Source organism: Drosophila yakuba, chromosome 3L (genome assembly GCF_016746365.2).
Source record: "Drosophila yakuba strain Tai18E2 chromosome 3L, Prin_Dyak_Tai18E2_2.1, whole genome shotgun sequence".
NCBI classification, from domain to species: Eukaryota; Metazoa; Arthropoda; class Insecta; order Diptera; family Drosophilidae; genus Drosophila; species Drosophila yakuba.
This window is the reverse complement of record NC_052529.2, coordinates 9215836-9237179: the sequence shown is the minus strand read 5'-3', so window position 1 is coordinate 9237179 and position 21344 is coordinate 9215836. Positions and strand designations below refer to the sequence as shown.

At 47.1% G+C, this 21344-nt stretch overlaps 6 protein-coding genes across 8 annotated transcripts; 4 read left to right on the top strand and 2 right to left on the bottom strand.

Moving 5' to 3' along the window:
- Window positions 1-608: 608 nt before the first annotated feature.
- On the top strand, window positions 609-2017 carry LOC6533475 (upstream activation factor subunit spp27). Its single transcript, XM_002094150.3, has 2 exons — window positions 609-768; window positions 843-2017. Exon 2 carries the CDS (start codon window positions 894-896, stop codon window positions 1626-1628), a length of 735 nt encoding a protein of 244 aa, XP_002094186.1. The 5' UTR covers window positions 609-768; window positions 843-893; the 3' UTR covers window positions 1629-2017.
- A 64-nt stretch (window positions 2018-2081) lies between these two features.
- Window positions 2082-6044, bottom strand: LOC6533474 (adenosylhomocysteinase-like 1). Of its 2 annotated transcripts, XM_015194559.3 has the most exons (4): window positions 5738-6044; window positions 5003-5676; window positions 3657-4106; window positions 2082-3594 (listed from the first exon to the last, which is right to left on the bottom strand). In XM_015194559.3, exons 2-4 carry the CDS (start codon window positions 5522-5524, stop codon window positions 3001-3003), a joined length of 1566 nt encoding a protein of 521 aa, XP_015050045.1. In that variant the 5' UTR covers window positions 5525-5676; window positions 5738-6044; the 3' UTR covers window positions 2082-3000. The 2 variants fall into 2 exon arrangements, with proteins under 2 accessions (XP_015050045.1, XP_002094185.1); XM_002094149.4 differs by having other exon boundaries at window positions 5003-6044.
- A 267-nt stretch (window positions 6045-6311) lies between these two features.
- LOC6533473 lies at window positions 6312-7789 on the bottom strand. The gene is made up of 3 exons (XM_002094148.4): window positions 7184-7789; window positions 6859-7058; window positions 6312-6800 (listed from the first exon to the last, which is right to left on the bottom strand). Exons 1-3 carry the CDS (start codon window positions 7685-7687, stop codon window positions 6362-6364), a joined length of 1143 nt encoding a protein of 380 aa, XP_002094184.3. The 5' UTR covers window positions 7688-7789; the 3' UTR covers window positions 6312-6361.
- Window positions 7790-8169: 380 nt separating this feature from the next.
- Window positions 8170-14350, top strand: LOC6533472 (autophagy-related protein 2 homolog A). Of its 2 annotated transcripts, none has more exons than XM_002094147.3 (2): window positions 8170-8314; window positions 8396-14350. In XM_002094147.3, the coding sequence occupies exon 2, from the start codon at window positions 8521-8523 to the stop codon at window positions 14236-14238; it is 5718 nt and encodes a 1905-aa protein (XP_002094183.1). In that variant the 5' UTR covers window positions 8170-8314; window positions 8396-8520; the 3' UTR covers window positions 14239-14350. The 2 variants fall into 2 exon arrangements, with proteins under 2 accessions (XP_002094183.1, XP_039229474.1); XM_039373540.1 differs by having other exon boundaries at window positions 8180-8321.
- A 375-nt stretch (window positions 14351-14725) lies between these two features.
- LOC6533471 (28S ribosomal protein S35, mitochondrial) lies at window positions 14726-15939 on the top strand. The gene is made up of 2 exons (XM_002094146.3): window positions 14726-14961; window positions 15025-15939. The coding sequence occupies exons 1-2, from the start codon at window positions 14838-14840 to the stop codon at window positions 15885-15887; spliced, it is 987 nt and encodes a 328-aa protein (XP_002094182.1). The 5' UTR covers window positions 14726-14837; the 3' UTR covers window positions 15888-15939.
- A 163-nt stretch (window positions 15940-16102) lies between these two features.
- Window positions 16103-19830, top strand: LOC6533470 (N-acetylgalactosaminyltransferase 6). Its single transcript, XM_015194558.3, has 4 exons — window positions 16103-16263; window positions 16580-17322; window positions 17560-18325; window positions 18803-19830. Exons 2-4 carry the CDS (start codon window positions 16751-16753, stop codon window positions 19463-19465), a joined length of 2001 nt encoding a protein of 666 aa, XP_015050044.1. The 5' UTR covers window positions 16103-16263; window positions 16580-16750; the 3' UTR covers window positions 19466-19830.
- The last annotated feature ends 1514 nt before the right edge of the window (window positions 19831-21344 follow it).

The window sequence follows — 21344 nt, the reverse complement described above, 5'->3', positions numbered from 1 at the left end:
AAGCCAAGAACTTATTGCACATCTGAGAAGCGTTTGGAGGCGCGGGGCGAACTTAAGTCGAATGTTAAATATTATTTAGTTTTAGTTTTTAACAAATACGCGACGTTCTTAGAGCTGGTACAAGAATCGATGGCTAGCTGAGACTATCGATATGTCAACAGATTAGAGCTGATTCCGGGTGACCAGGTTCTTTAAAATTTTCAATCAAAGGCGATTGGAAATCGATAGCGATATAACTTTCAACAAATGCAAAAATATCACATAGATACGAAAAATTCAACTATGATCATTGAATTGTATTTTAAATAGTATAATCATACCCATTGAACAATTTTTGAGGAATAATTGAAAGATTTTGGCGGGGTGAAACATTTTTTGACATTTCTAATGTCATTGAATCAGGACACTACCTTGGATAAGTTTTATACAAACGTAATGTTTTAAAAAGATTTTGTAGAGCAGTCCATCAGCGCACTTAAGAGTTTTAAGCAGCTGACACACTAGTCGCATGTAATGAGTTATAGTAATAAATATTCTTCAGATTTATTTAAATTTCCAGTAGCCCGTTTCGGTACACCTAACAGCTAGCCAGATTTGGCAGCGCTGTCTGAAAACAATTATCGATACCGATTGGAGCTGTCATCAAGTTGCAACCCTATAGAGACGCCGGGACTTCTTGGTGTAAAGAAAAAACGAAAAAGGGCTGTCTTTTTAATCGCCGCAAAGAATCCGAAAAAACGTGAATTTACCACCGAAAACGGAGCTCCGGTAAGTGAAAAATAACTGGGAATACCTTGTGCTTATACTGGAATAATCGAAAATGCCCCTCTTGTGACCCGCAGGCTGAAAGACCTACGTGTACCGCAGGAAAACGAGGAACACCACGAACAAAGATGTCGGACATCTCCAGCGAGGACCTGCGTCGTGAGATTCAGGCGGTGCTGAAGGACGCCGATTTGGCCACCATTTCGGCAAAGAGGGTGCGCGAGCAGGTGGAGGGGAAGCTGAACTGCTCCCTGCTGAGCCGCAAGAAGGAGTTTGACAAGATCGTAATGGAGGTGATTAACGAGCAGCAGGACGAGGAGGATGAAGACGATGACGACGGCAAGGATCCTGATGCGGATCCCGACGATGAGAGCGAGCCCAGTGAGGAGGAGGACCCCAGCAGCAGCGAGGAGGAGGCCCAGAAGAAGAAGAAGCCGGGACCCAAGAAGAGGCCACAGCCCACGAAGCACAAGGCACCCAAGAAGAAGCGCAAGACCCTCAATGCCGACGATTCCGGCACCGAGAGCGATGCCGGCTCGGACTCGGACTACGAGGTGGTCAAGAAGCCGGCGGCCAAGAAAAAGGCCAAGGCAGCCGGAGGAGCAGGATCGGGACGTAAGAGCACCGGCTTCACACGAGCATACAATCTCTCACCGGAACTGAGCGCCCTCATGGGTGAGTCCTCCCTGCCGCGCCACGAGGTGGTGAAGAAGGTGTGGGCCATCATCAAGGAGCGGGATCTGTACGACCCCAAGAACAAGCAGTTCGCCATCTGTGACGATGAGCTGATGAAGGTGATGAAGATCCGTCGGTTCCGCACCTTTGGCATGCTGAAGCACCTTAAGCCACACTTTCTCGACTAGATCCGCCCTCCAATCCCCTCCAGATGCAAATATATGTGTACGCCTCTCAGCCAGCCTGGTTTACCAATCCCCTGTAACTTTCGGCTCCGCTTGGATTTGTTTTTTCCGCAACCTTTGATTAAGATTTAGTTGACGCATGTGTTTAGCATTAACCTAATTAGGACGGGTTTGATATGCACTTTACGGCATTTTAAGATGAGTTCATGCCACAAGCGCAAGATGAACGGAAAAATTATATAAAAAACGATTGTAAACATAACGTGTATGATTTTTTATGACAAACTCGTGTAGTTTACATTTTATAAAGTATCAAAGAAAAACATAACAAGTTTAAGGCAAGTATCGAGTAATAAAAAGAGAAATAGACGAGTGATGCATCTGAAAAATAAGAAAGCTACTTTTCCTGGTTTACATTCGGGTTGACGGGGGAAAAATCAATCAGTAGAACAGATCTAATTGCTCAATAAAGAATCCCTTTTTTATTGTTTTGCGTTTCTCACAAATTTCTTACAAACATTTTTCACTTTTTCTAATATACATATTAGGTGTATATATGCATTGTATATATATATATAATTCTCGATCTGATATATATGCCAGCGTGTATATAATTGAATAAATGGAATACTTTGCACTGCATTTCCATCAACGCTCTCGGGACGAAACGAAAGTACAAAAGTGTCATAATCAAAAGCGGGGGCATAAACATTAACAAATTAAGTACGTAAACAATACGAGAGGTTAAATCGATCACTTATTGCACAGCTGTCGTAGCTCAAAAAAGGAATTAGTCAGGAAATCCGTTTACATTACAATTTACATCGATTTTACACGAAATAGGTTTATAAATATCATGCAAATATACCATTATGTCTCAGCTTATAAATCAATTACAAATATTATCAATTCCAAATTAGAAATATACGTTTAGAGAACTAATCGCGTCTTTTGAGCTATAGCAGTCTGATTGACAGGCATTCGAAATATCTAAAATAAATTCAAGTAACCGGCTACAAAAATGTTGAAGGGGATAAATTCTTGGGGCAAGATTAGTTTGGGGTTTAGAGAGTCATGGATGATGATAAGTAAACGGAGGGAATACTCCTGCGGCTAAAGCGAGTGCTAAATACTATGTCGAAGACTTTAAATGCTAACAAAAAGCAACCAAGAATTCCGCTCGAGCTAAACTAAGCAATACAATAGTAATAGTAACTTTGTGTTCTCCTTTCCTTATCCTTTTGTGTTTTCCGTGTGTGTGTGTGTCAACAATTGTTTTAAATAGTTTTACTTCTTCGCAAAGACAATACTTTCGTTGGCGTTGTTGTTTCTTCTAATTGCTGGTGTTATTGTCCGCATCCGCCCATCTTTCATCCTAGTAGCGGTAGTAGTTGGGCTTGAAAGGACCGGCCTTGTTCAGGCCCATATACTTGGCCTGCTCGTCGCTCAGCTCTGTCAAATGGGCATCGAAGGTGGGCAGGTGCAGGCTGGCAACATATTCGTCCATCTTCTTCGGCAGCAAGTAGACGTCCGACTTGTAGCGTCCGGGCGGGGCATTGAAAAGCTCAATTAGGGCCAAGGCCTGGGTGGCCGAGGTGATGGACACGGCAAACGAGGGGATGCTGGAGCAGCTCAGGTTAACCAGCCTGCCCTCGGCCAGCAGTATGATGTACTTGCCCTCCGGCCAGATAATGTGGTCCACCTGGGAGCGCACCTTCTCCCAGGTCAAGTCCGGTGTGCGCAGGCCATTCACATCGATTTCCGTGTTCGAGTGGCCCATATTGCACACGATGCAGCCACTCTTCATTTTGTCCATGTGCTCGCGCACCACTACGTTCTTGTTGCCTGTCGCCGTCACCACAATGTCCACGTTGCGAATCACCTCGTTCAGCTTGACCACACGGAATCCATCCATACTGGCCTGCAGAGCGCAAATGGGATCGATCTCCGTGATGTACACAATGCAGCCCTGTGATTGCAGATTGAAAAGTTAATAAAGACATCATATTTGTACTAAGAAGAGCTATTCACCTGTCCCTTTAGAGCCTGAGCACATCCTTTGCCCACATCACCGTAGCCACAGACCACGACCTGCTTGCCACCGAACATCACGTCCGTGGAGCGCTTGAGACTGTCCAGGATGGATTCCTTACAGCTGTACAGGTTGTCGAACTTGGTCTTTGTCACCGAATCGTTTACATTCATCGCTGGCACCGTGAGCTTGCCGGCCTTAGAGAGCTGATATAGTCTGTGCACTCCGGTGACGCTTTCCTCCACGATTCCTTTGACCAACTTGAACATGGTCGGGTACTTCTTCAGCATTAAGTGCGTGGCATCGCCGCCATCGTCCAGGATCATGTTTGGCTGCCAGTTCTCCGCGTTCACGCAGCGATCGATGCACCACCAGAAGTCCTCCTCCGTCTCGCCGCGCCAGGCGAAGATCGGGATTCCAGATTCGGCCAAAGCAGCGGCCACTTCGTTCTAAAAAATAATAAGTTATTAGTATAGCACAGTTCCATTTTTTTCTAAAAATAATAGTCCTTCAAAGCAAATAAAATGATTGTCAAACAGGTAAAGCCCTCAAGAGTTTCGAAAGTACGCCTGGCCTGATAAATCGAGTCACCCTAATGCAGCGTAAACGTTTGCTAATATCTGACTTATATCGGGCTGATAGGCATCGGGCTCCACCCTCGCTAAGCACGGCACTCGTAGCGTAGCTCGGCTGATAAGTCCGAGGTGATACAGGTGAATCAGCGTGACAGGCTGTCGGGGGCCGTGGGCGATAAAAGCTGAGACGGATGGGTGCATAAATGATCGGGGGAGGGCCTGTGCCCGTGTCCGCGTCCGCGCCCTCGCACTCGCATCGCTTCATTAGAGGTCCCATAAATTGTTTAGAGTCAGCAGACTCGTGCTAATTGCATCGGCCACGCCGCAGGAATAGGCAAACAGATCGAGTAACCGCAGCCGTTTCGATGCTGGAAACCAAACTGCGTCCGTAACTTCCACTCCCAATGATATGGCGACCCAATTCAGGGCACATCAATTACTCAGCGATTGCCAAACACTTGAGCCACGGCCGCTTAATTGATTAACATGGTTGATCATTTGTTTGCGCCGCCTGGCGTGACAACAATTGTCTCCAAGCGACCGAGCAGATCAAGTGACCAAGCCAGCCATATGCATATGAATTTAAATAAATATGGAAAAATGAGTTTAAATATATCCATTAAATGCATTTGGCAGCCTAAATGTGGCCTTTCGTCGCCACAAATGTATAATTTTTAAACAAAAAAGTTAAAACCCCATGACTTTTTACGCGACGTATGGTAATAAATAGCTAAATGAATATGGCGGATGGGTCGTAAACCAGAACTCACCTGCGTGGAGTAAATGTTACAGGCGGCCCAACGCACACTGGCGCCCAGTTCCACCAGCGTCTCGATGAGCACCGCAGTCTGGGCGTTGATGTGTGTGCATCCCACGATCTTGGCGTCCTTCAGCGGCTTGTCCTCGGCTGCCCGCTTCTTTAGCGCAATGATGCCCGGCATCTCCTGCTCCGCGATCTCGATCTCCCGCCGGCCAAATGCATGCTGGGCGGCTATGTTCCTTACACAGAAGTCGGAGCTGCCTCTGGAGTTCTTTTGGACCTTTTCCCTAGGCGGCACGTCGTCGCCATCCTCGCTGCTGCCCGTGTAGCTGGCGGAGCTGAAGGAATCCGTTGAGGAGGCACTTAGCGAGCGACTCCTGTACCGACTGGTCTTCTTCAGGGCCGAGGATTGCTTGGTGGCCGGCGGAGGAACCACCACGCTGGCATCCTGCGGCGCCGGTCCTGCCTGCTGCTGCTTGTCCCCGCCACCAAATCCAGGATCAACTACAACAGTATCTGCTAGGTTGTTCATGGTGGAAGTAGAGGGTTATCTGGGGATTTCCTTAGTATCCTTTCCCCCTTATGTAAGCCGTATTCGCGTTGTTCTTGGCTCCAGTGACTGCAGTGAATGCAATCCTTTTCCGCTCCTCCTTCGAATGGCCCGCCTTGGATGTTATGTAAAGCCTGAAATCCAAGCAGGATACGCTGCAAATAGCTGAGTTCTCTGGTCTCGGTCTATACAAACTGCACAATCACGTGATTTATCGACGTTGTGGAGCCCACAATTTGCGAAATTAATTGTTTTTAGTGCGAGTCTCCTTTGTTTCACCTCTCCACTAATGTTGTTGTTCTTCTTCTTCTTTTGCGAAGGGGGGCTACACTTTGGATCCGGGGTTTCCTGGGTTTTCCGGAGAGGGGATGGTGATGCAGCCGTCGGCTTTCGGGCGACGTTGTTTGTGTTGCGACCAAGTGGGGGATCGTTTGGCGATCGTTTATTGAATTTGATTTTATCCGGAGAAAAGAGAACTAAACCGAACCGAGGACAGTAAGCGAGACACGCGAAAATACCAAAACGCAGAAGGCGTTAGTGCTATTCTGCAAATGCTGTAAGTTCCCACTGGCAAAATTCAAAGTAACGACTTTTCTACTAAAATCGCTTAACAATCTATATTATTAAGTGCATATATATTATATGCTTATTTTAATTAATCAGAACTAATTTAATTATATCAATCGAGAATTCCGACTCTTCAGCTGCAGTAGAATCTTATGCAAGTCATTAAAATGTTTTAGATGGGTAAATAAATAATTAAAAAAAATTGACAAAGTATTCGAATTTTATTAACAAAAAATAGGTAACACATTCACCCTACATCTCCTCCTGCATGTAACCGCACACCTCGTAGTCATCCGCCGTGGTGACCAAGTGCGCTTCCGTGAGAAGGCCCTCCTTGTAGGTCTGTCTTTTGGCAACCACCCGCGACATTTCCTCCGGTGCAAGGGGTCCCTGCTTGGAGTGTTTCTGGATGAAGTCCGCCGCCAGTTGCCGATCCACCACGGACATCTCCAGGCTGCGACTCCAGGCCAGCAGGGCCAGTGGTCGCTCCGGACTTAGAGCCAGCGAGGGTGACACCAGATGGCGATACAGGCAGCCACCCACGATGTCCTGCAGCTGCTTTACTTGGCCGGGAAAAGCGCAGGGATGGTAGAGCATTACGATGGCACCTTCCGCCAGATTACGAACGTATCGCTGAGGTGGCAAGTAGGAATATGTGCCATATTCAGCGGGCATAGGCCGATAATGTCCACTGGTAATAAAGATACAAGTTTAAGATTAGCAGGAAATTCTGGTATAGTTCGCCTTACTTGGTGGCAGGCAGATGGGAGTAACTGATGGGCTCATTAAGGCACTTGGCAGGCGGCAGATAGGCGCTGGGCAGGAAGTGCTCCGTGAGTATGGCTTCTCTGGACAAATCCGGCTGATACAAGCTGCGATTGCTGCTGATGCAAAGGTAATTCAGGCTATCACGGATGTCATTTGGATCGAAGTCCACTGCAAGGTTGCTCTGAAAAATTGTAACAACAATGTAGGCAAAGCATTCAGCAGAATTTAAAGGGATTCCCCATGTTCCATACATTCTGTTTTTTGGGAGGAATACCCTTTAAGTATTATTTGTAAAGCAAAACTCACCTTGCCATCATCACAAATGCTCTTATTTGGTTTGTGAGGTTCGTGGGGACCCTGGGGAAACCATTTGCCCTGCCAAGGGTCCTGGGTTGTGGACTCCTCCGACTTCGTTTCCTTACCGACCAGCGGTTTTTTCTTTACCACGTGTGGTGCGCCAGGGGCTTGTGGAAACCACTTGCCCTCCCAACCGTCCTTGGTTGTGGACTCCAGCGGAGCAACTGCCTCGGTGGTGCTCTTAATTTTAGATTCCATCGTCTCCTGCTGTTGTCCAGGGGCATGAGGAAACCACTTGCCCTGCCAGTCATCATCGCCGGGCGAAGCACCTAATGGAACCTGCACACGTTGCACATCATTGGAGATGTCGGGTGGGGACTTCCCCATCTTCCCCAGCTTCTCATCCGGATCAAGTATTGGTTCCAAGAGATTAGCCTGCGATTTCTTGATGGACTTCGCATCGTCAAGGGCGAAACCAAGGCACAAGAGGGTCAAATAATGCCAAATAAACATAATAATTGCAAGCGAAAGGAAAACAAAAGAAAAAAATAAGCAAACAAAAATATAATTAAGAACTTTGCAAAACAGCTGTGGAGCTGCGTTTTCCAACACTGGCCAAAGCATGACTTTGTTGCAGGGTAGCAACAGGTGGTTTTGGTTTTGAATAGTTTGTCGATGGAAATTATTTGTTGTTAAAATAATACAATGTTAGAAGCCTTTGGGAAAATAAATTTATACACGCAAAGCAGAAACTAACATTAAAATGAATGGTAAATATAAATATACATCAAACAGGTAGCTTGCAAATTAATTCAAAAACTAATTTATGTATATTTGGAAATTATTAAAAAACTGCGTACTAATTTTAATTGACAAATTAGTGAACAGCCGTTGAGTTACATGTGCAAATAAACATTTAAATTTAAAACGCACTGTTCGTCCTCCCCCGCATTGCCCTCAGCAGGGGGTATTTAGCGAACTCCTCACACCTGGCCACACTGGCCGCAGCAACAAAAAGAGGAAGAACAAGGGCCAACTTGATGGTCACTTGCTACTGCGCTTTATTAATTCATTATTTTCCAAAATAATGCACATATATACCCGCCCACAGCCGCCCTCCGCCCCCGCCAATCAAAAAATGTGAGTGGTAAGCGTTTTTACTAGAGTCTTATCACCAATTTAAGCCTCAATTCTCTTCCGTTTCCGTGATTCGCCACCCAGAAAACAATAACAAAGGGGTGTTGTTGTTGCTGCTGCTGCTGCTGCGCTGGAAAAACAACTCGCATAAAATTGTAAAACGCACAAAGAAGGCGAACGTGGAAAGTTAGGGCAAAAACCCAGTCACGATGTCGTGGTTTAATCCCTGGGATGGCCTCAAGACGAAAATGTGTCGCTACCTGCTTCAGCGATACCTGGGCCAGTTTTTCGAGAATAATTTGAACCTGGAACAGCTGAAGGTGGACCTTTACAATGGCAAGGCGGTGGTGGAGGACATATTCCTGAAGGTCAACGCCTTCAACGATCTCTTCGAGGATCAGGGCTGGGCCTTCGAAGTGGTCTCGGGCCACATTGGCCGTCTGACGGTCGTAGTGCCCTGGAATGCGCTGATGACCAATGACAGTAGCCTTGAGATCCACAATCTAACCATTACCTTGAGGCCAGTCACACGCTATCAGAGCGGCACCACCATGCTGGAGTCCATGTGGTCGTCGGTGAGCAGCTCGATGCAAATGGCCGAGGAATGCATGAAGCAGGTGGATGACGATGTGCCCTTCCTGAACCACAATAACGCCCTGATTGGGCTGGAGAAGTTCGCAGAAACCATCGACAATGTCCTCAATCGCATACGGGCCAAGCTAACAAATACTACTTTGAACATAGAGTACCTGATGCCCAGATCGGACAGGAAGCTGGTGCTCTCCTTCCAGGCCAGTCATGTGGAGTACAAAAATAAGACGGGCTACGAGATGCCCATGTCCACCTCCCAGGACACTGAAACCGAAGAAGATCCCAACAGCAGCTTCAATGCACTGCCCATGATAGCCAAACACAATTTGGTGATCGAGGGCCTTAGCTTGCACACATCTGAAGTGCTTGATGTAATGGATCACCAGTACGGACCCACTCCTTACGAGCAGCTTTGCAAGATTGTGGAGCTCAAGGGAGCGCAAAACATCCAAATCAACATCAAGCAGACGGAAAATATAGTTGGGCCCAAGGTCAGCCTAGAACTCAGTCTGGACGACATATACTTCATGCTCACGCCGCGCCAAATTCACCTGCTTGTCGAGTTCTCCAAGGGCTTCAACTGCGGTGGTCAGCAGGAGCGACCCAAAAAGGGCAGAAGCTTGAAATCGGCTCCGCCCAGTGAGTATCAGATGCAAAGTCTGCAGCAGCCAACCCGGATGACGGGGATTTTGGGCCAGAATGCAGACTGGTGTACAGGAATGTCAGAAGCCGACCCCTCCGAATACTCCGCCTATGGAAATCCCCCGAGGAGCGGTTACGCACGGAGTCGAAAGATGAGCGAGTCCACAAACAGCATGGTCACCTCCTGTACCAATACTCTCCAGCAGGAGTTGGGGTACACAGAGAAATCCGGCGAGATCCTCAAGTTCAAGGTGCAGATCTCGAAAATCTACGGCATTGCTTTGCACCAGGACATTCTTATCCAAAACACGGCCAACATCGACAGTTGCAGCACGGTTTTCGATCACGCAAGTTACCTTCTTTACTCGGACACTGCCAGTGGTTTCTTTTTGGGCACGCTCCTAGAGAATCACATGCCGCTGCAGAATCAGCAGTACCTCCTGCTACGTGCAGCCCCAATAATCGTTAGTGGAAGCCAGCAGCGCTATTTCCAGGAGCTCACATCGCGGACTACTCTGTCCGCCACTGCGGTGGATCTCATCGAGGTCCTGGATAACTCCATGGAGCATCTGCTTCAGTTTGACCGCCAGCGAAACTGCCCGGATGGCTACCACATCCGACCGGAGATCGTGCTCACGCAGAGCTCCTCGTTCATGTTCAAGCAGAACCACAATCATTGTTCCAACAAAATTGAAGTCAGTTTAGATGAATGTACGGCAGAATTGGATGTATCCATATACGATCGACTAGGAGCGCTCTTTGGCTGTTCTCCGTTTTCCGCGGACTCGACATCGTCAACGGCCTATCCAGATGATCCCAACCAAACGGAGTTTGTAGTGAAGTCCGAAAATCTGCGTCTTCACTTGCGTTTTCCTGTGGTGGATGGCAGAGCGGCCAACGATCCGCAAAAGATTCCCTGGTGGAAGAAGAATGTGCGACGTGATTTCTTGGCCGTGGAGTTCCGCGCCCTGGTCGTCAGTTCGAGGTCTCAGATAAGCATCGTTTCGGATGAACTAGATGTGTTTTATTGTGATGCGGATAAGCAGAGCGCCGTGCACCTCTTGAAATGCCAGCAAAGAATGCAGCCGAACAAGAAGATCCAAATTGACGTACTTCAGTTGAAGGACACGACTGATGGTCAGAAGAAAGCAAGGAAGTCACCCTTTAGCTCAAAATGTACCTTTGGCTACACCTCCCATGTAGAGGGACTCGATGGCAGTGTGGACAAAACTGATTCCCTTTTGCCTGGTGAAACGGAGGAGATCAATGAATTCTGCGATAGTTGCACCCAGTGCTCCAAACTAAAGATATTTACGTTTATTCCACAAGTTAAGGTTGTGCTGGAATCCAAGAGTATGTATGAATTGATATACAACCGTTTGAACGGAGATCTCTTTATGTGGGAACCACGGTCTCCGCACTATGACATCCATACGGATAACGAAGTCCCAGAGTCGAAAAACCTGTATGCAGAGCCCCAGCTGGAGGAGTTCAGAAGGAACTTGCTGCTCAGTACCAGTACCATGGAGAGCAGCATATACTTTTCCATGGCGGAGCCAACGGTTTCTGCTCCACCAGCGCCACCAGTTCGGAATGAAGCCTTCTCCTTTGAGTTGTTTGTGGAGCAGGGATCATTGATTCTGTTTTCGCATCTTCTGGATGCCGAGACCAACCAGCGATCCAAGGAGTGCGGTAAGTTTCAGGTGAACATAAAGGAGCTGCGTTTGTTTACAGTGAATGGCTTGGACAACGATTCGAATAGGAGTTTTTTCTGCATCCAGCTGGGCGAGATCGAGGCTTTGCATTGCGGAAATACGCTTCAGGATTTGGAGTTGGCTTGGAGTGATTTGGCGGATAAAAACCTGCTGCCCACGATCTATAATTTCCCCAATGTTCATCAGCAGCCGGACAGGAAAAGGAATGAAGTGTTATCCCTCGTGGCTGAGATCAAGAAGCAGCCGGAGCAGCGCATCAAGCGGATGAAGATGTCCTTTGGGATAAGTGGTGCCATTCTGCAGCATCACTCCTGCCACTCGGAGCACTCTTGGCTGAATCAACTCATCGACTTTATGGACGTGGCCGACTTTCCCATCGAGGAATACGAACCGTTTGCTCTGGTCTCCGAGCTGCAGTTGCATGTGTGGAATGCTGGGATAGACTATCGCCCCAAATTCTTCCCACAACGCGCCTTCCTGGATCTGGGGTACTGTACCTTGAGCAGCAATATCATATCATCGATGAGTGGCTGCACCTTGCGACTCCTGGCCGAGGATTGCGTCCTGCAACTGGGATTGGTTCATGAATCCAACGACTCCTTGATACCTGTATTGAATCTGGGACTGCTGAATATATCCTTCCGCTTGAATGCGGAAGGTAGTGGACAACCGCGAGTGGATCTGCGCTCCTCCATCCACGATATGCATCTGAAGACTTGCTACGATTCGGCAGCAGCTTTGGCGCAACTCATAGCCTATTTGGCCAACGACAGGGATCTGTGTCCGCCAGAGGAGCCCATCTTGAATGAGGATACGAAACCCGCAGAGCCAAAACCCAATGAGGAGCATGAGGTGAGCGAACACACCCAGAACCATGTGAGCAAACTGATGGCCGATGCTGTGATAGACGTAGAGTGCTCGCCCAATCTCAGGGCTACAAAATCTCCAGGCGGCCGGGAGGAGGGCATTGAGATCTTCTACTTCCCGGATGAGCCAAAGGAGAAGAGGAAATCCACGCCCGTCAAGCTGCAGAACACACCCCTGATGGTTGAGAGTCCCTCGATCATCGGAGACATCCTGGACTTTGAGTCAAATGTGATCTTACAGTCCTACTACCACCACCAAAGCCAAGTGCAACCTCAGACTTCACTAGGCTCCCAAGTGCAGCAGGAGCTGGGGTCCCTGGGCAACGCGTCCCTCGAGGAGCGGGATTTCGACATCATTCATGACGAGGAGATTTCACGCATGGATAAGTTTGGTGTCAAGCAGATTTACATCTCGGAGGACCCCCTGCAGATTGTGGATAACCACTTTGAGTTGCCGCACGAGAAGGTGGATCTTCTGAGGCCTCCAGCTAATTTCCCAGTGGCCGAGAGCAGTTACACCCTCTGCGAGATGACCTTCACCTGGCACCTTTATGGCGGCCGGGATTTTCCTGATGAACCTCTCAAGAAATCCTCTTCATCAGCAACCAGTGGCTTTGGCATGTCCGATACCTACAAGTACGGAGTGTCGCAAGCTCAAGAACAAGAAAAACAGGACAAAAAGGGTTCCAAGAAGAGCCTGCCAAAACAACCCAAAGGATCCCAGCGCAATCTGGAGGTTCTGGTGGAGATGCAGCTCTCCAAGATCCGGTTCTCCTACGAAACCTACCCGTTGACCTCCATGTACTCGTCCCGTCAGGTGCTCCTTGTGTCGGAAATCGAAATAAGAGATAGATTGCGCTCCTCGGACATCAACAAGTTTCTGTATCACCCGACGGGCAACAATTTGTCCCACAAGCCGGACGAGAACATGGTTATAGTGAAGGCTCTGAATGTGCGTCCAAATCCACAAAAGAGCTCCGCGGAAGAGTGTTCCTTGAGGGTCTCCATTCTGCCCATCAAACTCAATATAGACCAGGATACTCTGCTCTTCCTCGAGGACTTCTTTTCGGGTATGTTCCGGAACTCGGCTAGTGCTGCTGGTGGCACAAAGACGGAGGCCAGTTCGTCGACAACGGATATGCCGGTAATGTCGGTAAGCAAACTGCCGGAGGAGTTATCAGATGAGTTACCCGACTCCGAAGTTAAGGAGATGGTGGAGAGGAACCTAAATGTGCTGATTGAAGAGAACAGCTTAGAAAACGAGTTCGAGGAGGATCCTGCAACGGCTCCACCTGTGTTCTTCCGCGAGGTGATCTTCAGTCCAGCACTACCCATTTGCTTCGACTATCATGGACGGCGGATTGAACTTTCCCGCGGACCAGTCACCGGCCTTATCATGGGTCTCGCCCAGCTGCAGGGATCCGGAATTAATTTACGGGAAATCGTGAATCGCCGGGGCATCTTGGGGTGGAACAAACTCTGCGAGTTCCTGGCCAAGGAGTGGCTGAAGGACATCAAGCGGAATCAACTGCCTAATATCCTAAGCGGAATCGGACCCACGAATGCGGTGCTGCAGCTTTTCCAGGGTATCTACGATCTGTTCCGACTGCCCATCGAGCAGTACAACAAGGATGGACGGATTATTAGGGGATTCCAGCTGGGCGCACAGAGTTTCACGGCCCGCACAGCACTGGCTGCCCTGGAGATCACGTCCAGAATCATACACCTGCTGCAATTCACAGCGGAGACCACCTTCGATATGTTATCTGCAGGTCCCTCCATGAAGAAGAGAAAGGGCGGCAGACAGGGCAAGAGGAGGCGACAAGGGCGACCCAAGGATCTGCGCGAGGGCGTGGCCAACGCCTACACCATAGTGAGGGAGGGCATCAACGAATCGGCCAACACACTCATCGAAGCCGCCATCACGGAGCACGACCAGAAGGGCTACAGTGGAGCCGTGGGCGCGGTGGTGCGCCAGATTCCGCAGCTGGTCGTCTGCCCGGCGGTCCTGGCCACCCAAGCCACCACCAATATCCTGGGCGGCGCAAAGAGTTCGCTGGTGCCGGAGGCCAAACTCGAGGCGCGCGACAAGTGGAAGCAGGAGATCCACTAAGGAGCTGCTCCCCAGATCGACTAGGTTTACGGTAGCTATAGTTCACAGGGCTTACAGCATAACGCAATGTTTTTTATTGTTTTACTAATAATAAATAATGTACATAAAAGGAGCACTTGCACAAGGCGAGGTGACGAGGGACTTGGGATCCCGAACGGTGATTCTGACATGGGTGTGATTGAACTTATCCTTTTTAGCCATATTACAGTACATCAGAGTTATATTTTTTATTATTTTACCTGAATAAATATGTATATAAAAGAAAAAGGTGTTGTTTCTTTCCATAGCTGAAACCAATCTATTGGCTAATACTTTATTTTTCTAACAGAATACTTGGAATCGGAATTGTTTCTTAAAATGCTAAAGAAAAAAATAAAAACTATTCATACCAAATGGTATGTGTATTCAAAAAGACGTTTTTTTTTAGCTTATAAAAGTTATGTGATTCTCTGTGAATGTCACATTCCGGTAAACAGCTGACAGCTTGTTGTTCGGGGCGAATGGCAGTTCGTTGGCGCATGGTTTACGTAAAAGCCGCATAAATCGCTGGAAATATTAATTAGAAATAGGTTCCTTAGCACAAGTTTAAGCATAAAACCATGTCCAGCGCTGTGACTCGCATGTTGGAGCGCCTGCCACTGAAAAAACAGACGGCTCAAAGTGGTATTCGTCTTTTTTCCAACCAGGAACCGCAACAGCAGCAAGAAATTGAGGACGATGAAGGTAAACAATGGGGTCTTTCTGGCATGCATGCTTATTAATGGATATATTTTCCTGTTCGGTCAGAATTCCGAGTGCTGAGCCTGCGGACGGTGAAGCAGCAGTTCCAGCGGCGCCAGCAGGTCCGCCGAGATCCCGTCCCACCGCCGCGCACCAGCCGCATGGCAGTGGATCAGGACTGGACGGCCGTTTGGCCGGGACCACGATCCTTCCACCCGGCCAGTGTGCCTCTGCCTCTGCGCCAGGGCTTCACGGAACGCGGAGCAGCAGCCCCATCGAAGTTCGCCAATGCGGAGTTGATGAAGATACCCAACTTTCTGCACTTAACACCGCCGGCCATCCGCCAGCAATGCGAGGCCATCAAGAAGTTCTGCACTCCATGGCCAAAGGGTCTGGAGACGGAGGCCAAGTGGCAGCGCCACTTCCCCCTGGAGGTCACCACCACGGACTACTGCCAGAGTTTGCCCACGATCAGGAATCCGGAGGCCAGGAGAGTCACCATTTCCCTGAAGCTCTCTGACCTTAAGTTCGATGCGCATGCCAGGGATAAGTTCCTGCGCCTGGTGGGCGATCGCTACGACAAGGACACGGACATCGTTACCTTCGTCACGGACCGGTGCCCGCAGAAGAAGCAGAACTATGACTACGCCCTGTATTTACTCACCGCGTGCTACCACGAGTCCTTCGTCACCGAGCCCTGGGAGGCAACCAAATCGGAGGCGGACATGGAGGTTTATCTGTTTGAGCGGAACCAGTCGAAGCTCTCCGCCGAGCGAATCCTCAACTGGAACGCGCAAGAGGGTGCTCCGAAAGTGGCTCCCAGCAAATCCTTTGCTGACTGCGTGGAGCAGCTTATAAACGAGGGCGAAAACGAGTACAACTTGGGCAAATACAAGGAGGAGGTGAAGAAAATGCTGAACATTGCCTAGGGAACAGAAGAATTCATTAAACCAATAAAGCGAGAAGTTGTTTACAAAAAAATATTTAGTATTTGGGTACTACAAATTTCAGTTTTTGTAATTTAATTGTTTATAATTTTGAAATAAAACTGGGCGACCATGTAAAAGCCCCTTTTTGGACGCCGCTTTTTCGGGGCGAATGTACGAACAGCTGTTTCCACGGGCAGTGAAGGCGTTTCCGTGTGAATGCCATTAGAACAGCGCCAAGAACAGAGCCAAAAAAAAAGAATTTCCGCGGACGTGGAAGCAAACTTTTGTTTTGCTATGCTAATTAGTAATTAAATAGTTAACAAGTTTATTCAACCCAGATAGGATGGAGTTTTGATTGGAATACCTACGCAGTAAGGTGAGAATGAAAGTAATGTAACTAAACTCCTGATAAGAACGCACCTGCTGATGACGTTTTACCTGATTAACAGCCATAAAATCAGGAATTATAAACAAAGCCAGTCGGCAAAGACAATTTAATTTGTAGTACATTTCATTGACATACATCTGCGATAAGGTAACTATCCAGCGGATGTACCATACCATTGCTATTATCTCAACTTTCGGATTGGTGAAAATGACTCGCTTATCTTGGGTTTTTTTTATACGTGCGACCCAAAAAGATACATATGTGCTTACGTTTCTGTATTTTTCTACTTTTCCTCTTGACGCAGAGACCACGTTGCAGTGCCAGATAAAGAGACAACCCAGCAAACATCGGAAGCACCTGAGCTAACAAGCCAATATCGCCAGTACCTCGCGACCCACACCGCCGACTTTAATGGTTTGCATAGCGACCGTAGAGACCCGTAGAGCGTACACGTAGCCACGGATATCCGGCAAAGATGCGGCGACCCAATATCAAGTGGATAGTGAAGGCCTCGCTGCTCTTGTTGGTCTCCCTGACTCTCTTCATACTGGTAACCAGCTGGATCTCTTCCACGCCCTTCACCAACAAACCAGTCCATCATGGCGTGGAGCCCGTGCCCGAAAAGGCTGGCCTTTCCGGCGATGCCCGGGTGAAGGTGCCAGCTATTCGGCAACCAGAATCTAAGAAACCACAAGATCCCGACTTTGAAGAGGATCCCGAGCTGCAGAAAATCGATGAGCCGGAACCGGTGGATGAGGAGCTCCATAATCCGCAGCCGGCGGACGATGAATCGCAGCAGCAGCCCCAGGACGAGCTGCAGATGGCGGCGCCAGCGGATGGATTGGTTAAGAAGGATTGGCATGACTATACCTTCATGGAGAAGGATGCCAAGCGCGTGGGCCTCGGGGAGAAGGGAAAGGCCGCCACCCTGGACGATGAGTCCCAGCGAGATTTGGAGAAGCAAAAGTCACTGGAAAATGGATTTAATGCCCTGCTGTCGGATTCCATATCTGTTAACCGTTCGCTGCCCGACATTCGCCATCCTCTGTGAGTTCTTATCAAAAGTCACAAAGAGTCGCCAAATTTCAGAGCCGAGATAAGGCGGTAGTTCTTAGAATAGAATAGAATCAGGCTTATGTTTGTTAAAATTTGATGACAGCATTTTATGTTTATTATTTTATAGCTGTTAGATATCGAGTTCACTACAAAAGTTTAGCTGGTGGCATATATGTTAATGTATAATTTATTGCAAATTCCAACTTATTTCAATTCATCTATTTACAGATGTCGCAAAAAGGAGTACGTGGCGAAGTTGCCCACAGTCAGTGTGATAATCATATTTTACAACGAATACCTGAGCGTGCTGATGCGCTCAGTTCACAGCCTGATAAATCGCTCACCGCCGGAGCTGATGAAGGAGATCATTCTGGTGGACGACCACAGTGACCGGGAGTATCTGGGAAAGGAGCTGGAGACCTATATTGCGGAACACTTCAAGTGGGTTCGTGTGGTGCGGCTGCCAAGGCGCACGGGATTGATTGGAGCCCGAGCAGCAGGCGCAAGGAATGCCACTGCCGAGGTGCTCATCTTCCTCGATTCCCATGTGGAGGCCAACTACAACTGGCTGCCACCGTTGCTGGAACCAATTGCCTTGAACAAACGGACGGCGGTGTGTCCCTTTATTGATGTGATTGACCACACCAACTTCAACTACCGGGCGCAGGATGAGGGTGCCCGAGGAGCCTTCGACTGGGAGTTCTTCTACAAGCGATTGCCATTGCTGGAAGAAGATCTGAAGCATCCGGCCGATCCGTTCAAGAGTCCCGTCATGGCTGGCGGCCTATTTGCCATTTCCAGAGAGTTCTTCTGGGAACTGGGCGGCTACGATGAGGGCCTAGACATCTGGGGCGGAGAGCAGTATGAGCTCAGCTTCAAGATCTGGATGTGTGGCGGCGAAATGTACGATGCACCTTGCTCTCGCATTGGTCACATATATCGCGGACCTCGCAACCATCAGCCGAGTCCCAGGAAGGGCGATTACCTGCACAAGGTGAGTTGAGCAGTGCGGAATCTAAATGAAGAATGGACAATAGAGCTCTAAACAGGTTTTACCTGAACATCAATAGACACTCCCATTTAGTTTCTTAATTTTAGGGCCTCTAAACCCACTTAAAATTCTTTTGTCTTGGAACTTGGCTAATTAATTTTACAGGATTTTATTTATTTTTGGCGAACAACTCCGGCTTGTTGGTTCTAACTAGAAATGCCTATTTAGACTCTTCGTGGTATATCTTTATAACTTAGTTATATTTACTCTAACATGTAGGTCGCCGAACTTGGCACATTGTTGTGAAAAATATTTGCAATTTGCGCATATTTTTAATGGGGTTTCTGACTTCAAAGCAAACTTGATTGCAGCCATAGCAACCAAGATTTCTTTGTCTGCGATTCCCCAGTAATTATTATTTTTATCAGGGCTATCAATCATTTTATTAGACCCAACGACTAACTTTTGATTACTTTGCAGAACTACAAACGAGTGGCGGAGGTGTGGATGGACGAGTACAAGAACTACCTGTACAGTCACGGTGACGGTCTCTACGAGAGCGTGGATCCTGGCGATTTGACGGAGCAGAAGGCCATTCGCACCAAGCTGAAGTGCAAGTCCTTCAAGTGGTTCATGGAGGAGGTGGCCTTCGATCTGATGAAGACCTATCCGCCGGTAGATCCGCCGTCCTATGCCAGGGGCGCCCTGCAGAATGTGGGCAATCAAAACCTTTGCCTGGACACGATGGGCAGAAAGAAGCACAACAAAATGGGCATGTATGCGTGTGCCAACGACATAAAGATTCCGCAGCGAACGCAATTCTGGGAGCTGAGCTGGAAGCGAGACTTGCGTCTGCGGCGAAAGAAGGAGTGCCTGGACGTGCAGATCTGGGATGCCAACGCGCCCGTTTGGCTGTGGGACTGTCACATGCAGGGTGGCAACCAGTACTGGTACTATGACTACCGCAAGAAGCTGCTCCTGCACGGCAAGGAGGGCAGAAGGTGCCTGGAGCTGCTGCCCTTCTCGCAGGAGGTGGTGGCCAATAAGTGCGATCCCGACAATCGGTTCCAGCAATGGAACTTTGGCTCGTTCAACAAAACGGCGCTGGACAACTACTCGCAGGATCTCGTCCTCGACCTTTAAGCACTGCACTGCAATAGTATCACTTGCCATGTACTTAGAACACTTCGATGTAAATAACTAGGCTAGATAGGTTGTAAGGCCGCTTGGCCGCTTCGCCACTTTACAGTTTACCCCGACTCAAGCGCACATATTCATGGCTGCATCAAAGAGTATCTTTACTATTAATACTATAGTGCATCTCAAACCGATTCCAAATGCCACAAACCTGATTTGTAGCAATTTTGTATTTTTCGGAATTTTGTTTGGTTTTAAACAAGACTCCGAGTATGCTAGCGTTAGCTTATAAATTGTCATAAGTTTCGACCCTTATGACTTTGTACTCCAGAAAAAGTGTTTTCCATTAAATAATATTTTTTTAAAAATAATCAGAAATGCTGTGATCGTTTTTGAAATGGTTTTCCCCCCGAGAGTTTGAAATGAAAAATGCAGTCTGACGATTTTAACTTTGTTTTCGTTTTATTTAATATTAATATCTGTTTGCTTTCCATGCGCGTACTTTAAATAAATATAATTTACGTTTTTTTTCTCATCCATTCGCTTCGTGCTTCACAATCTGTATATACGTTCTCGGTTTTGTGTATCGTTTTACAATATGTATGTATCTCGCTATATCGTATCTCTAACTGATTTAGCACCCGAATGTCGCTAAGTCCGGTGCGTTATCATCGAGCTCTTTTCTGATTTCTGATTTCTAATTGCTGATTTCTGAATTCTGATTTCCGCTTATTACGTATGCTGCTCAGTGTTCAGTGTTAATTGGTTTTTGTTTCTGCTTTATCATATGCCAATATACGTATAGTTTATGTATAAGGTGTACGCCGAGCGCCCCGCGAAACTCAAAAGTCGATTTGGGGTGTTGTGTAACTTAATGATGGCAAAGGATTTGCTTTTATTTGAAAATGATAAAAAAGCATTTACAAACTATAATAGTTGTTGGCTTGCGTAATCAGTTAATCAATTATCAATTATCATAAGTTATATTAATATATTATATAAACATTTAAATATTTATCAAAACATGTTTTTTCTTGTTGCTCAAAAGTCTTCTTCGCTGCCTTACATTTAAATTACATTACGTACAGTTTACATACGATCTATATGTCCGTTCGTCATATCAAGGATCGTATTATCAATAACCGTTTTGCTTATCCTTTCCGCTCTTTTCTCTCTTCTCTTTTCTTCTCTATTCTTCTCTTGTTCTGTTTCGTTTTGTTTTGTTTTGTTTTGTGCAAAATATATTTATATGTAGACTAATTTGATTTGAAATTCAGTTGCGCTGCCACATTTGCATTCTAATCTTTAATTGTATGTTACCTTTTGGATGGATGCAAATTATTCATTGAGTTTTATACAACAATTACAAATGGTTAGGCAAATAAGTTTAGTATTAGTTGTTGGTTGTTTAGTGCTTAATACTTGATTGGTTTCGAGTCTTTTTGGGTTTTTCAAACTAAATCTTGCAGAAATAATAATAACTAGAATTAACCCCTTATTTGCCGTCGATTTGCGCATAAATAAATATATTTAACTTTCGTGTTTTTCATTTTGTGTGTGTGTGTGTGTTGCTTAAACTTAGTTTAAATTATGATTAAAGTTTAAAAATGTCTTGCTGCCTTACTCCTTTATCGGTCTATCTCTTTCTCAGCAGGCGTGTGCCGCTCTGCTTGTCTCTTTCTCCCGAGCTCAAAAATATTCAATTCTTCTCTAGCTGTAGTTCTAGTTGTCCTGCTCGCACCATTTTCAACTTTTTGCTTGTGGTCTGGTATTGAATGATAATTCAGCTGAGCATATGGGGAATTTCTTTCAGTGTAAACATAATTTTTCATGACAGAAATTCGCCATTTGTTTCGTTTCATTTATACAATTTAAATTCAATTGG